Source organism: Cucurbita pepo, chromosome LG17 (assembly GCF_002806865.2).
Source record: "Cucurbita pepo subsp. pepo cultivar mu-cu-16 chromosome LG17, ASM280686v2, whole genome shotgun sequence".
NCBI lineage: Eukaryota > Viridiplantae > Streptophyta > Magnoliopsida > Cucurbitales > Cucurbitaceae > Cucurbita > Cucurbita pepo.
The window spans coordinates 5,648,515-5,661,562 of NC_036654.1; the positions used below are offsets into that span (position 1 = coordinate 5,648,515).

Consider the following 13,048-nt stretch of genomic DNA (forward strand, 5'->3'; position numbering starts at 1 on the left):
TTAGGAGCTAAAATAGTATTAATATTAAAAAGAACCCAAAATATTATCCCCATCCAGTGGATTGTAACCTAGAAATTTCACTGGAAATCAAACGTTCTATCTACATAATTCCACATTGCTGACCAGAAAATTCATCCACAAAAAAAAAGAAGTTATGAAAATATGTACAGTAAATAAGAGCAAAACAAAGAACCATGAATCCCAGGCTGGGGAAAAACTAGTTTCGAAACTTCCATAATCTAATGAACTTATCGTTGTGCGTTGTGACTATCTTGTTCATCCCAACGGCTAAGCTTGTGATCGGAGGCCTACTCCTTCTGTGTATGGCATCGATGGGAGTTTCATCTGACAGTCTATTTCCTATCCTTTCTTCCACGACTCCAACCCCGCTCTGATACGTCGATAACAGTCTACTATCCATAATACAACCCGACCGCACCGTGCCTGTATTTTGATCTAAAATACGTAGAATGCCATCTATTCCACCAACAGCCAAACTTGACCTGTCATTTTGGAGGTGTCGTAATGAATATACGACATTCGGGCTCACTCGGGATTCCCATAAAGGTTTCATTGTCCTAAGAAATGTGCAGAGCTCAATGAGAGTATATAATTTGAAGAAAGGGACTAAAGCAGTAAATAAATAAATGACACGGTCTGAATTTAGAACATCATAGACAGCAAGAATAGTAAAATCAGAACTTTTCTTCCCTTCAGCAGTAAATAATTTCATTTTGTTTCAGTATTCAAACAGCAATGGAAATTCAATGTTGGTTAAAGCTCTTCATTTCTTGGCCTGAAGCTATCTTCCATTAACTTATTGTTTTTGTTGGATACCATCGGTGACCAGACCAATTTACTGAAGTTACATCTAAATTACTTTTTACTCACCTGAGGTCCCAACAATAGACATGTCCGGCAGTTGATCCCGCAAAGACTAAATGTGAAGAAGCGTTGTAACACATGGTCTTTATGCCTGCAAGCAGAAATTGTAATAAAATATACACTAACACAAATCTGAGTGGAAAAGAATTACTTTTCGATATATGTACACGAAGGGAACTAACTAACCACAAGGAAATCTATAAATGTTCTCTAGTTGAAAAGAGTTTTTTTTAAGTGCTTTGAGAAGGACGGTTAGATTAGCTATATGCAAACTACTTGAGACTGTTTGTTTACTTCAGATGTTAAACTACACTGCTTGAGTTGCTTCTATTCTTGTAGAATTCAGAGGACGATTTACGTGTGATATTTGATTCAGGAAGTCCGAGACAGAGAAAAGTTTTAAACGAGGAGAAAAGGAGAAGAGAAAGGTGCAAAAGTAAGACTGCCATATGCATGACCTATGGTATTTCTTGATCTAAGCATTGCTACCCGCTGATCAGACCGAAGACCCGATACTCCAATGTTTCCATGAAGGGAACCCCCAAGTATGAGCTGATCATCACCCACACATAAGCATGTCACTGGCCCAGGAAGCATCCTGCAATGTAAAATTAACAAAATTGGTGCAAAAGTCAAGATAGAAGTGCATGATATGTCAACCATTTAGGAAATTACATATAACTAAACAAGTAATAAGAATCCTGAAAATTAGTTGTCCGTTAACCTTTGGTTCGTACCAAAATGGATCTCTCTTTTTATTCTAACGTGAAAATGTCAGCATGAGTGTTTGTGTGCATGGTGAAAGAAAAAGTAATGAATATCAAACTTGTGTGACGTTATTTTCACCAACTCAACTTCTAATGGTTGTTCCTCGTCTGTTCGGCCATTGCCGAAACTTAGTCTGTCAATAACCTCAGTCCAAAGAACAGGTGAAGGAGAAGTGTCATGTCATTTATATTTCTTCTGGTTTACCTGACAATTCTAGAGCATCTCCTACTATACATGTCGAATACATGAGCTGTTCCATCTCCACAACCGACAACAGCCTCCGGATCAAAGTAACTGTAAGCAGGATTGGAAGATTCATTATACAAATTAATTGAAAACCAATTGAGAAGAATCGCTTCAAGTCTACAAATGACTGTTGACCAAGGCTGCAGTGACAATCATTCTTTCATATTATAAACACAAACTGGTGTACCAGAGACTATTGGATTGATAAGTTAAATTACAGGACAAAATCAATATAAGTACGAAAATATATGGATAAATTAAAATGTTTAAAACGTAATTAAAATAAATTGATGTTAAACAAGTTAGTTTTGAAAACAAATAGAAATTTATGGTGGTATTTCTTATGCCTCTCCTCTTAGATGGCACCCAAAAAAAAAAAAAAAAATCAACTGCCTTTGTTTTGTTTTCCAGAGAAGATTACATTCCCTTCTACTCTTTTTAATTACGTTGTTCACTAGTAGATTAATTAAATGCATTTCAGGAAAGAAAAAATAATAATGAAAGATCTCAACTTGTCTCATAAAATGTAATGCAGATTCATAATTGAAGCAAACGCCTAACAGTACTTCGGTGAAACTTCTTCAATGAGTTTAACATGGTTAAGTTAAAGCCACTTACCGCATACATGAACCCTCCACAAACGTACATTCACGCGAAGGAAATATACTTCGTTTCCCACTCCGACTCCATATGCACAAGTTTCTACCAACCAAACCAACAATCTAGGACAAGACAATGGCTTGAGAAATTAGATTTCATTTGGCAAATATCAGTTCTCTATTGGGAAAGAATAAGGTTCAGAATTCCACCCAGAAAAGTGCTTAGTAACTGATGAAAAGGAAGGAATGCATCTACTCACCTTTTCATATAGTAATAGCATGCTTTGTCAAAAGTTTTCTAGACGAGTAGCAAAAACATCAGCATACTTATAAGAGATATATTGATATTACCTTGCTCTCATCAAAATCAAAGTCAATTAGAGGCAGTTTCTCCGGAATGGAATATTCTTCCAGACATCTGAAGTTCTCCGACGACCAAAGTCTCATAACCTGGAATTGCAAAACATGAGAGCATAAACAAGCCAATATCAGAATTGCAAAGTAATTACATCCCAATCTCTCATGCACGCTTGAATGTAATGTAGGAAGTACTCCATATAAAGTACATGGCTATCTCTACCCGTCCACACTCGAACTTTTGTTTATGATTCATTCATCTTCTTTTTTATTCTCTCTTTTGGAGGACTGGACAAATAAATAATCTACCAAATAATAGAGTAAGAGGCTATACTTTATCACCCACTCCTGTAAGAATCAAACCCATCTTCATTCGGCATTGTTCAGCCCTATATAGAAATCCATGTTACGTGAGTTATTATGCAAACCAAAAACAAAAGAAACGATAATCTGCACAGTAATACGAAATGCTAATGAGAATTTCAAAATATTTTTCCATTAAGAACAACGCAACAAAACAACCGACAAACACTTTGTCAGAGTGTTTTGATTGTTTACCGAAAGGAAATACAAAGAGTATGTTGATTAGAAAGATTTGTATACAGTAACAGGTCCGAGGATAAAGAATTATCAGCTATAGATAAATCCAGACAGGGAAACACAAAACAGTAAAGTAAGGAAGCGATTTAAACTGATAATGCAGCAATCAAACTCCTAACTTCAGATGCTCCATAACAAGTATGATTAATGAACAGAGGCAGTATATAATTCATAAATAATATCTAGAAATGACTGTCCATCTTGCCAAAGTTACCTCACTGAATGGCCTATCCATTGAGAAACTCTTATACGACCTTCTTCCAACGCCAACTTGTGTCGTTCCATCGCTATTTCCTCTAAACATTCCAACAATGGTTTCTCCGAAGAAGCTGATACTTCGAAAGAGCTAGAAGACTCCATCTCCTGCTTCTGATGCTTCATGCAAAATGTTCGCAATAGTTCGGAATTAAAAATAGCATTATTCCTTCAAGAACATTCAAAATTTCGTTAGAGATATCAAATTAACGGGAAAAATAAACTGCAACTAAATCAAACAAATTAACCACGCTTTCTACTCCCTTCTTTCTTCATAGGTAACAGATAAAATGAGTACCAGGATTTACAAACAACTGAGCATCGAACCAAGTCGAAAAGGTCGAGGAACGAAAAGATTATGCACAAGATGTCGTGACTTAGGGAGTAAACTGGTTTTGCATCAATATTACTCCGCCTTCTCGCCGAGGATCGGTCGGCGACCGTTGGAGGAGCCATCGCCGGTGTTGTTCGGCAGCTGATTCACGGACGGGGAAAGGATTGGTGAAGCAAAATGCCAACGTCTGGAGAAGAAGCCCGGTGGCTACATGCTGAAGAACCTGTGTGGGCTTTGGATCTTGCTGATGGATACGAGGCCCATAGCCCATCTACGAATTTTAGATTTATTTAAAAAAGTGAAAATAAATCAAATTAATTATGAAATTCATTTTGATTCTTCTATTCTATATTCTTGTTTTTTTATGGAATATTTATCACTAAAATTAATTACGTAATCAATTATTAAATATCAATTTTCACATCAATTTAAAATAACTAAAATGAATGTTAATTAAAAAATAATTTAACTAATTAAATCTCAAATTTTAAAAGTTGAGATAATAAAATTGTAATACACGAACGTAATAGAACTAGTCGTTAATTCCAGCAACTGCTGTGCTCATCGTTGCCAGAGCTTCGGCTACTTCCTCCTCCGTCAAGCATTCCTATCAACCTCCTCCGCCAAGCCCGAGCTTCAACCTCTAATCAAGCCAGTGATGGGAACAGTGACCTCCAAATTGGTATGATCTTGTCCAATTTGAGCATAAATCTTCGTTACTTCCCAATAGAGATAGTGTGTCGTACTATCTTCTCTAAAGCACATTACTAGTCCAATAGAGCTCTACCACGAATCTTCACTATGACTACAGGCTCACAATTTTTTTGTTGAACGCTCCTAATAGATTCTATTGACATAACTAAATTATGATAAGGACACGACTTTGATACCACTAATTGGAACAAGACCTTCACATTATTATGGTATTCTCCACTACTTTTGGTTTTCCAAACCGACCTCAAACCAATAGAAACAGTGTCACATAGTTATATACTCGTGATCTTTCATTCAATTAGCTAACATGGGACTCAAACAATCTTCAACAACCAGCTCTTTCTACCGAGCCAGTTCATTCAGAGATTTTCGACCATTACTTTATTGCATTCACATATAGTTACGAGTTCTCGAAGCTAAAACAAAAACAATATACTAATAAATTAAGGAAAGATTACAAAGTTCACTCCAATTTAATTAATGGTGACACATAAAATGAAGAATCTAAGATGAAAAATAAATAAATAAAAAAAAAGGGAATTTTGTTTAAGAAGAAGGCGGATGATAAGGAGGGAGAGGTGTCCCTTGAAGGAAGTGTTTGATGAGGGCAAGGGCTCTTCTTGGCTGGTAGCTTGGCACTTCATGCCCCGCCCCTCTCACGGTTGCCAATGTCAACTCCCGTTCGTACACTTCTGCATACCCTCCGACCTATACATTTCACTCGTTTCAATTCTTAATTAACCTCTTTTTTGTTCGGTAAAAATTAACGTTTTCATGACAACTTAGATGGGTTTCATTTAATACTCGTCGTAAATTATAAAAATTTAGGTAAAATTTAGAAGGGAAATAGAGTGTGAAAGTACCTCGTTAGCAGTAAACCATGGATACCAAGATAGGTTGACGTGGAGATTCATGGAGTCGATGGAATATTTGGTTGAAGTAATGGGTACTCTTCCATCTACGTCACCGCTACACGCCATATTGTAAATAGTTAGTTACTACCATTTTTCCACCAAACAAACCCTACCAAAGACATAATCGTAATGATCATGTTTTTTGTTTTATTTCTTCATACTAATTATTATAGATATGTTTTCGAAATTACCTGAAAACCCACACTCGTAATCCACTTTTTATGAACTCTCGTAGTAGTGGAACGACGGTAGAAGCACTATCGGACCAGCCAGTTATGACATCGCTACAAGGCTCCCAATCGTAGGAAAGCTTCGTCACGTTGGCGTGCATGGCTTCTTGAACCTCGGCTCGGTTCAAGTACGCAAAAGTGTAGTAATCAGTACAAGGGTCGTAGTTCATCACCGTGGCTTTTTTCGGTCGATCTGTCAAGTTGGTGTTTCGACATATAGGATAGTAGATATTGTAGATGTCGACAACACCAGTGTTTAGATCCACTATGTTCATTGCATCAATGCATTTTTTGCTCTGTACTGTTGCGTCAGGAGAGAAGTCACAGAAGTTTTTGATGTCGTTGGCGGTTCTATCGTGGATTAATGCGTGAGATGCAAAGAAGTCGTACATTCCAATTTGATCGGTTAAGTCATTGATCACTGCATTTCCAATCTGAAATAAAACAAAAGGGAATCATAATCAACGATAAATTATCGTGTTCGTCCATAAATTCTTCCCATTCTACCCCCGACATATAAATTTCATTTTTTGGGAAAGTATTTAGTTTAAGATAAGGAGGGAAAGCAGGTAAGAGTATGATAGGATGGAGCCATGGAAGGTGGGCAAGTTGGGCGGCGTGGGGCAGCCCCCACCCGCCCTCCCATCACTCGTGAGGGACTTTTTGTAGCTAACGACTGACATGAGACACTGTGCTCGTTGGCGCTCTGTGTGTTTCTTATGATTGGGCGTGTACCCAACGCCAATTCTTTTAATTAATTGCATAATCTATAACTAATCTTCATTAATCTAATCATTAAACCCTAAACTTATTAATATAAATTAGTTTAGAACGAGACTTACGATAATGCCTTTGAGGTTGATAATCGTCTTGCCCGCTTTCTTATTATGTGAAAGAATAGTGTGAGCCAGCTGAGGGACGTAATGGCCAGCGTAACTCTCACCAGCAATGTAGAAACTCCGTTGCTTGTACTCTGGAAACCTCTCCAACCAGTTTACAAGAAACGCGTAATTATCTTTTGCCGTGTTATTATCTCCATTGGTCCTGTAATCCGACGTCGTATTTGAATACGAGAATCCCACTCCCGTGGGCGACTCCAAGAACAACACATTCGCAACTAAATCCATTAATTCATTCAATATTAGTCAGTTAAACTAAATTTAAAAAAATAAAAAAATAAAATAAAATAAAATAAAATTGTGAGAATATACACAAAATTAATACATACCGTGATTCCACGAGAATTTATTTTCGAAGAGGGTTTTCCCATCGCTACGAACGCGGAACGGGCCCAATTCAGCCATGGCTCCATAGGCAAGAGACGAACATCCAGGACCTACACGACCAATCATATGATGACACGTTGCATGCTGTTTTTTTTTTTTTTTTTTAACTTCATCTTACATGTGACATTCAATATTTTTTACAAATAATAAGATATTTATTTATTAATTTAAATATTTTATTTTTTTTAATTTGATAATATAATAAGAGACAGTTACAATTAATTGTAGAATTTTTATTTTTAAATTATTTAAAAAGTTGATGCAAAAAGAATAATAATAAAAGAAAAATTAAAAAACAAGCGAAATTCTGACATTAATTAGTGCGGAGAAGAAGAAGCAAAATCATGATAATGAGTTGTTCTTGAATCTGTTTTACGGAACGAGATCGTTTCCGATCTGTTCTCAATTATTTGGAGAGAGAAAATCGGAGATAAGATGGAGAGAGAAATCGAAACAGAGACGACAAACGAAAACTAATCCGATCAAGAAGCCATCGATGAATCGATCTGGATTCAACGATTTTCCGATCAGTGAAAAAGCATAAATCGAATTTTCCGACGTACCTCCATTGAGCCAGAGAAGAAGCGGCAATGCGTTCTTGTGATGAGGAGATTCAACGAAGTAGTAATAGAAAGCACGGCCGGCGGATTGATCCACAGTCACGTAACCGCCGTACTGCGATAACTTAACTCTCGGCGGTTGTCCTGGTAAGCGTTGGATTTTGTCTCGCCGCTTCAGTCCAGTCTGATCGTAAATCTCAACCGTTTGCAGATCATCAGCGTTTTGATCAAGAACTGCATTAGGATCGAAAAGTTCAGATGAAGCAGCGGCGTTTGAGTTCTTGAAGAACTTCGATTTGTAGAGCGCGTCTAGGGCTTGCTTCTGGTTCTTGGCATCGATTTGAATCGAAAACGAGGAGAAAACGAAGAAGAAGAAGCAGAAACAGAGGAGATTTGAACTGCCGAATTCTGAATTTCTCAATGCCATTGCGGATTTTTTGGTACTCTGATCTGTTGAAACAGGAATTGCAGAGGAGTTAAATAGACGGAGATTCGGAGATTTCGATTCTGGATCCAGACTGTTGAGTATCTGGATTATCTCTCGGTCTTTTGAGATTTAAAAATGACGATTATCGATCAAGAGATTGAAAAATCTGCCATGAACATCGGGTTTGATAGAAATAGTCGAAGAACCGGAAATTAATTAATTAATGAATTAGTTGACTGATGATGAGATGAAATGTTGTCTCACCGCCAATCATGTTGCGCCATGTGAGGTCGATTCAATTTCATGGATATTAAATTGCCAAGATCAATCCACGGAATTATTGGAACATGGTGACAGAATGAGAACCGTATGATTTGATGACTTTCATTCTAAAAATTTAAATTATAGTATGACTAGATAATCCGATTCTAAACGAGTTCATATGATCCAATAATCCGATCAATTTAGAATATTCAGTTTAAATTATAAGGGTTCCGTTCAATTTTTTGAAAATAGAATCTAACTCATCCTACTTTTAAGATTATTATGAAAAAATAAGGACAGTCAGTTATAAATTGTTATTTGTGACTATCATTATTAAAAAAGCAACCGAATAATCTAACCCAACTAAACCCGAAAATAAAGGGATGAGTTGGTTGGGTTGGGTTAAGTTAAGTTGTGAACTCGGTTTAAATTGCTTGTACCAAGAATCCAACCAACGTGAAAATTTAGGTTGGTTCAAAAAAATTTACAATATTACGTAGTATTATTATTATTAAAACGAAAGGTAAATTAGTGAGTTGGGTATCTCGTAAAATATAATGAATATATATTTTAAATATATTGAATGATAAATTAATTAGAAATTATTTATGTCTATCAAAAATCCATTTTCAAATTAATTTTTTTTATTTTGTTTTTCAAATTTTTTTAAGAAAAAAAAAAAGAAAATAAATTACTTTTATAAAATTAAAATAAATTAATTTGATTAATTTATCATTTTCTAAGGAATATTAAAGTGGAAGGATCATGGGAACCAATGATAGGCCAATAGTGTGTCCACGTCAAAATTCCTATATAAATATTTAAAATATTTAAATAAATATATTTATATTTAATGCCACGTGGAAAGTATGTGTGCTGTTTCAATGTCAACTAATAACTTAATATTTTATTATTATTTATGGATTATAATTAAAATATTTAAAAATCAAAGGATTAAAACACTTTGAATTTTAAAAAAAAAAAGCTTTTTCTTCTATAATCTATTTACCTTTAATTATTATTATTATTATTTTTTTATGATAAATTATGTACAAAATAATTGATTGAAAAACTTGCAAATTAAAACAAGGCAGACATTTGGTATGGCCTAGTCGAGTGGAAGTATGTTCCAATAATATATAGAAATTGACCTAACAAAACCCGAACGAATTTTGTCGATTACGTTGTGGACGAAGAAGTACTTATACGGACCTAATCGAATTGAGAGATTAAAATATTATTTTAAAGTTACGTTCAAAATGAGAAATAGAAATGGGATCAAATTGGTATCTTCATTAATATTTATTAGGATACAAATTATCTGCTAATATCTAAAAATAAAGAAAAATATTAACTAACTAAATCTTGTAAATAAAATAAAATATATTAGAGATAAAATATATTATTAACCAACTCCTACAAATAAAGAAAAAATATTAATTGATTACATATTAATATATATTTCATAACTAATTATTATAATATATTATCCAAATATTAATGAGTTAATTTTAATTTTTTAAAAAAAGAAAATCATTAATATTTTATTTTTAAGATACCTTTAAAATTTTGAAAATTATTTTAAAAACTCTCTTCAGTAACTATTTCAAAAAAAAGTTTTCATAATTTTATTATATTTAAACTCTTTTAAAAACTTCAAAAATATTTTTAATTTTATTTTATAAAATCTAAAAATACATTTATCATCCACAAATTTATAAAAGAATAAAATATATCAAAAGGTATTTTCTAGATATAATATTAAGAGTAATTTTATTATTATTATTTTAATGGGAAGACGATAACTAAATTTTTTTTAATTTTAAAGATATTTTTTAAATAAAATATTAATTGTTTCTGGAAATACTAAGAATATTTTGTAGACCTTTTTTTTTAATATTATTTAAATTTTTAAAAATTTAAGAGATATTTTTATTAATTTAACCCAACTAAAATAAAATAATAAAAAATGTTAAATAGTATTTTAAATTTATTTTTAAAATAAAACAAACGAGATATTAAAAAATAATAATAATAAATAAATAAATAAATAAATAAGGAGTGGATAAATACAAACGGAAAGCTGTTTTTCGTTGTCCACACGCGTTGTATACAACGGCTCAGCTCACAGCTTTTCTTCAGTCGGTGGGTTATAATTAAATACTCCAAAATTTTATAAATAAAAAAAAATTACATTAAAATTTATTTTTTATTTTTTTCATATAATAAAAAGTATTTTTACAAAAATAAATAAATAGATACAAATTTAAATTTTATGTATAATATCTTTATTAATTATGGGATATTTTTTAAAATTATAATTTTATTAAATACTGTAAATATAAAATTAAATTATATTTTAAGCTATAATATTAACACTTTATTTTTCCTATCAATTTATATTCCAACTTCCCTCGCAGCAATAAATACTTGGACAGCCTCCAAATTGTTCGTTGCCTTGACCGCGTTTAAAAGTCAAATTTGACCAATTAAAGAAAGGTCAGCGGTTTTATGAAATAATTAAATATAATAAATTGGAGTGGATAATTAAAGAAAAGCTGCGGTATTCCACGTGTTGCTTAATCAACATCCCACAGCTNGGTTTTTTTTTTTTTTTTTTTTTTTCTCGTCGACCTTCTAGATCCCAAAACAGCTAAATTTTCTATTCTCTGTTGGATGATGAAAGTTGGATGATGAAAGTCCCACATCCGTTAATTTAGGAAATGATCATGAGTTTATAAACAAAGAATACTTTCTCTATTAAGATCTTTTGGAAAGTTCAAAGCAAAGCCATTGTGCTCAAAGTGGACAATATCATACCATTGTGGAGAGTCGTGTTCGTCTAACATATCTAATTGGTAGAAATCTCTTCCGACTTTGGTCGTTCTCTGTTTTGTCCTATTTGAAGGCACGACCATGTGAGATAATAGTTTCTCTGGAAACAATACGTTACGATATTTAACAATGCATCGAAACACTTAGTCAACCACGACACATGACTGGAAATTTTTTCGTTCCTCTGTGAAAATCCAACCAAATGAAACCATGTTTGAAATTCTTCTCGACGTGTCTTATATGGAATGGGGATCGAGAAAAACTTTCCATTGCCTTTTCAAATCTCATTTCGGTATCACTACTATCATTTTGCTTCGATTGATCGATGTTGAGTTTTATTAAAAGAAATAATCTCACGTTAACTAACAAGATCATGAATTTACAAGTAAGGAACAGTATCTATATTACTACGAGACGTTTTGAGAAAACTAAAAACAAAGTTAGCCGAGCTTATGAAGTGAACAATATCATAACATGGTAGAGAGTCGTGATTCCTAACCATTCATTGAAAAAACCCGTTAGAGAAAATGCCAAAACACAATGAAATCGTAAACCTGACGCGAACTTGAAAAGTAAGCATTAAATTCATATTTTAAATCACAAGAAAAACGATTCAATTAAACAAAGCAGTCAAAGCCACGGCGCACGCGGATTTCCTCTCTGGCAGCTTCCTTCTTCCTCCACCCCACCTTCTATAAATTCTCAGAACGCCACCGCCCGCCATTGTTAAACACTCGAATCAACACAACAAAACAAAACCCTTTTGATTTCTGCAACTTTCAGCTCCCTTTGTAATGCTGCTTTTGCTTCAATCCTTCAACAAGCACTGTTCCAAGTTCTACAATCATCACCATAGCCGCCATGGAAACAGAGCTTCGTTCTCTGTTTCTTGTCTTCAGGCCTTCGATGCTGAGGTATCGTCTTGTCTGAATCAACTCCTGTTGTCGAGCTCTGATTCGACAACGTTGTCTTTTCATTGGCTTCTTCAGCTTCTTCAAGCTCTGCCTGTTCTCCATCGGGCGTTTGCCAAATTGGTTGTCGATTTAGACTGCCCTGTTGCGAAATGGGGCGCCGATTTGGTTGATGGGTATTTGAATTATAGTTTAAATTTGCTTGATCTTCTTAATTCCGTCAGTTTTTCTTTATCCCAATTGGGGAATTCGCGGCTTTCCCTTGCTTATGCTCTGAGTTTGGTTCGGAGCTCGCCGTTAATGGCGGTTGCCCGTCTGAACCCCATTGTTATGAAGAGGAATTTTATGGGATTGGAAAACAGAGGAATTGTGGTTGATCGGAAGAAGGGTTACTCCGGCGAGGAATGGGCGATTGAGAGAGCTTTGGCGACAATGATGGGAATTGGGTATTGGGTCTGTGGGGTTGTGATTTCTGGTTGCGAGGGAGACTCGACAGCGTATTTGGAGATGAGAAGATTAGCCGCCGGCGTGGTGGTTCCGGCGTTTAAAGAGTTGGATTCGGTAGTTTCCAAGATGGGGAGTGTGCCGGAGGAGGTGAAGGAGGTGAACTGTGCGGCGAAGGAGGTCGTTGGCAGCGGTGGCGGCGATGGAGAGGCGGCGGAGGAGATGAGGAGGAGATTAGAGAGATTGGAGAAGGCGGTGGAGAGATTGGTGAAGGAGGTGGATGGAAGATTCTCGGAGGTTCTCGACGGAAGAAGCCGATTGCTTGATGCTTTCAGACAACCCAAACATTAAATCGAGGATGTTTTTTTTTTTTTTTTTTTTTTTTTTTTTTTTTTTTTTTTTTTTTTTTTTTTTTTTTT

General features: G+C 34.6%; 3 protein-coding genes across 4 annotated transcripts; 1 reads left to right on the top strand and 2 right to left on the bottom strand.

The window, feature by feature from the left end:
* Positions 1 to 4,237, bottom strand: LOC111778255 (F-box/WD-40 repeat-containing protein At3g52030). Of its 2 annotated transcripts, none has more exons than XM_023657963.1 (9): positions 4,009 to 4,237; positions 3,670 to 3,879; positions 3,190 to 3,244; positions 2,850 to 2,948; positions 2,518 to 2,621; positions 1,858 to 1,947; positions 1,344 to 1,483; positions 892 to 976; positions 1 to 578 (listed from the first exon to the last, which is right to left on the bottom strand). In XM_023657963.1, exons 1-9 carry the CDS (start codon positions 4,164 to 4,166, stop codon positions 218 to 220), a joined length of 1,302 nt encoding a protein of 433 aa, XP_023513731.1. In that variant the 5' UTR covers positions 4,167 to 4,237; the 3' UTR covers positions 1 to 217. The 2 variants fall into 2 exon arrangements, with proteins under 2 accessions (XP_023513731.1, XP_023513732.1); XM_023657964.1 differs by having other exon boundaries at positions 3,670 to 3,830; positions 4,009 to 4,093.
* A 928-nt stretch (positions 4,238 to 5,165) lies between these two features.
* LOC111778256 (serine carboxypeptidase-like 40) lies at positions 5,166 to 8,508 on the bottom strand. The gene is made up of 6 exons (XM_023657965.1): positions 7,752 to 8,508; positions 7,131 to 7,238; positions 6,745 to 7,019; positions 5,864 to 6,336; positions 5,622 to 5,727; positions 5,166 to 5,466 (listed from the first exon to the last, which is right to left on the bottom strand). The coding sequence occupies exons 1-6, from the start codon at positions 8,173 to 8,175 to the stop codon at positions 5,305 to 5,307; spliced, it is 1,548 nt and encodes a 515-aa protein (XP_023513733.1). The 5' UTR covers positions 8,176 to 8,508; the 3' UTR covers positions 5,166 to 5,304.
* Positions 8,509 to 12,068: 3,560 nt separating this feature from the next.
* Positions 12,069 to 12,980, top strand: LOC111778795 (protein BPS1, chloroplastic-like). Its single transcript, XM_023658770.1, has one exon. The coding sequence runs from the start codon at positions 12,069 to 12,071 to the stop codon at positions 12,978 to 12,980; it is 912 nt and encodes a 303-aa protein (XP_023514538.1).
* Positions 12,981 to 13,048: the final 68 nt, after the last annotated feature.

Coding starts and splice junctions, on each gene's coding strand:
- LOC111778256 (XM_023657965.1), bottom strand. CDS start 8,175: ATGGCATTGAGAAATTCAGAATTCGGCAGTTCAAATCTCCTCTGTTTC. Junction 7,239..7,751: donor TCTTCTCTGGCTCAATGGAG/GTACGTCGGAAA, acceptor TTGGTCGTGTAG/GTCCTGGATGTTCGTCTCTT. Junction 7,020..7,130: donor TAAATTCTCGTGGAATCACG/GTATGTATTAAT, acceptor TAATGGATTTAG/TTGCGAATGTGTTGTTCTTG.
- LOC111778255 (XM_023657963.1), bottom strand. CDS start 4,166: ATGGCTCCTCCAACGGTCGCCGACCGATCCTCGGCGAGAAGGCGGAGT. Junction 2,949..3,189: donor TTACAGGAGTGGGTGATAAA/GTATAGCCTCTT, acceptor TTGCAATTCCAG/GTTATGAGACTTTGGTCGTC. Junction 977..1,343: donor TAGATCAAGAAATACCATAG/GTCATGCATATG, acceptor TTCTGCTTGCAG/GCATAAAGACCATGTGTTAC.
- LOC111778795 (XM_023658770.1), top strand. CDS start 12,069: ATGCTGCTTTTGCTTCAATCCTTCAACAAGCACTGTTCCAAGTTCTAC.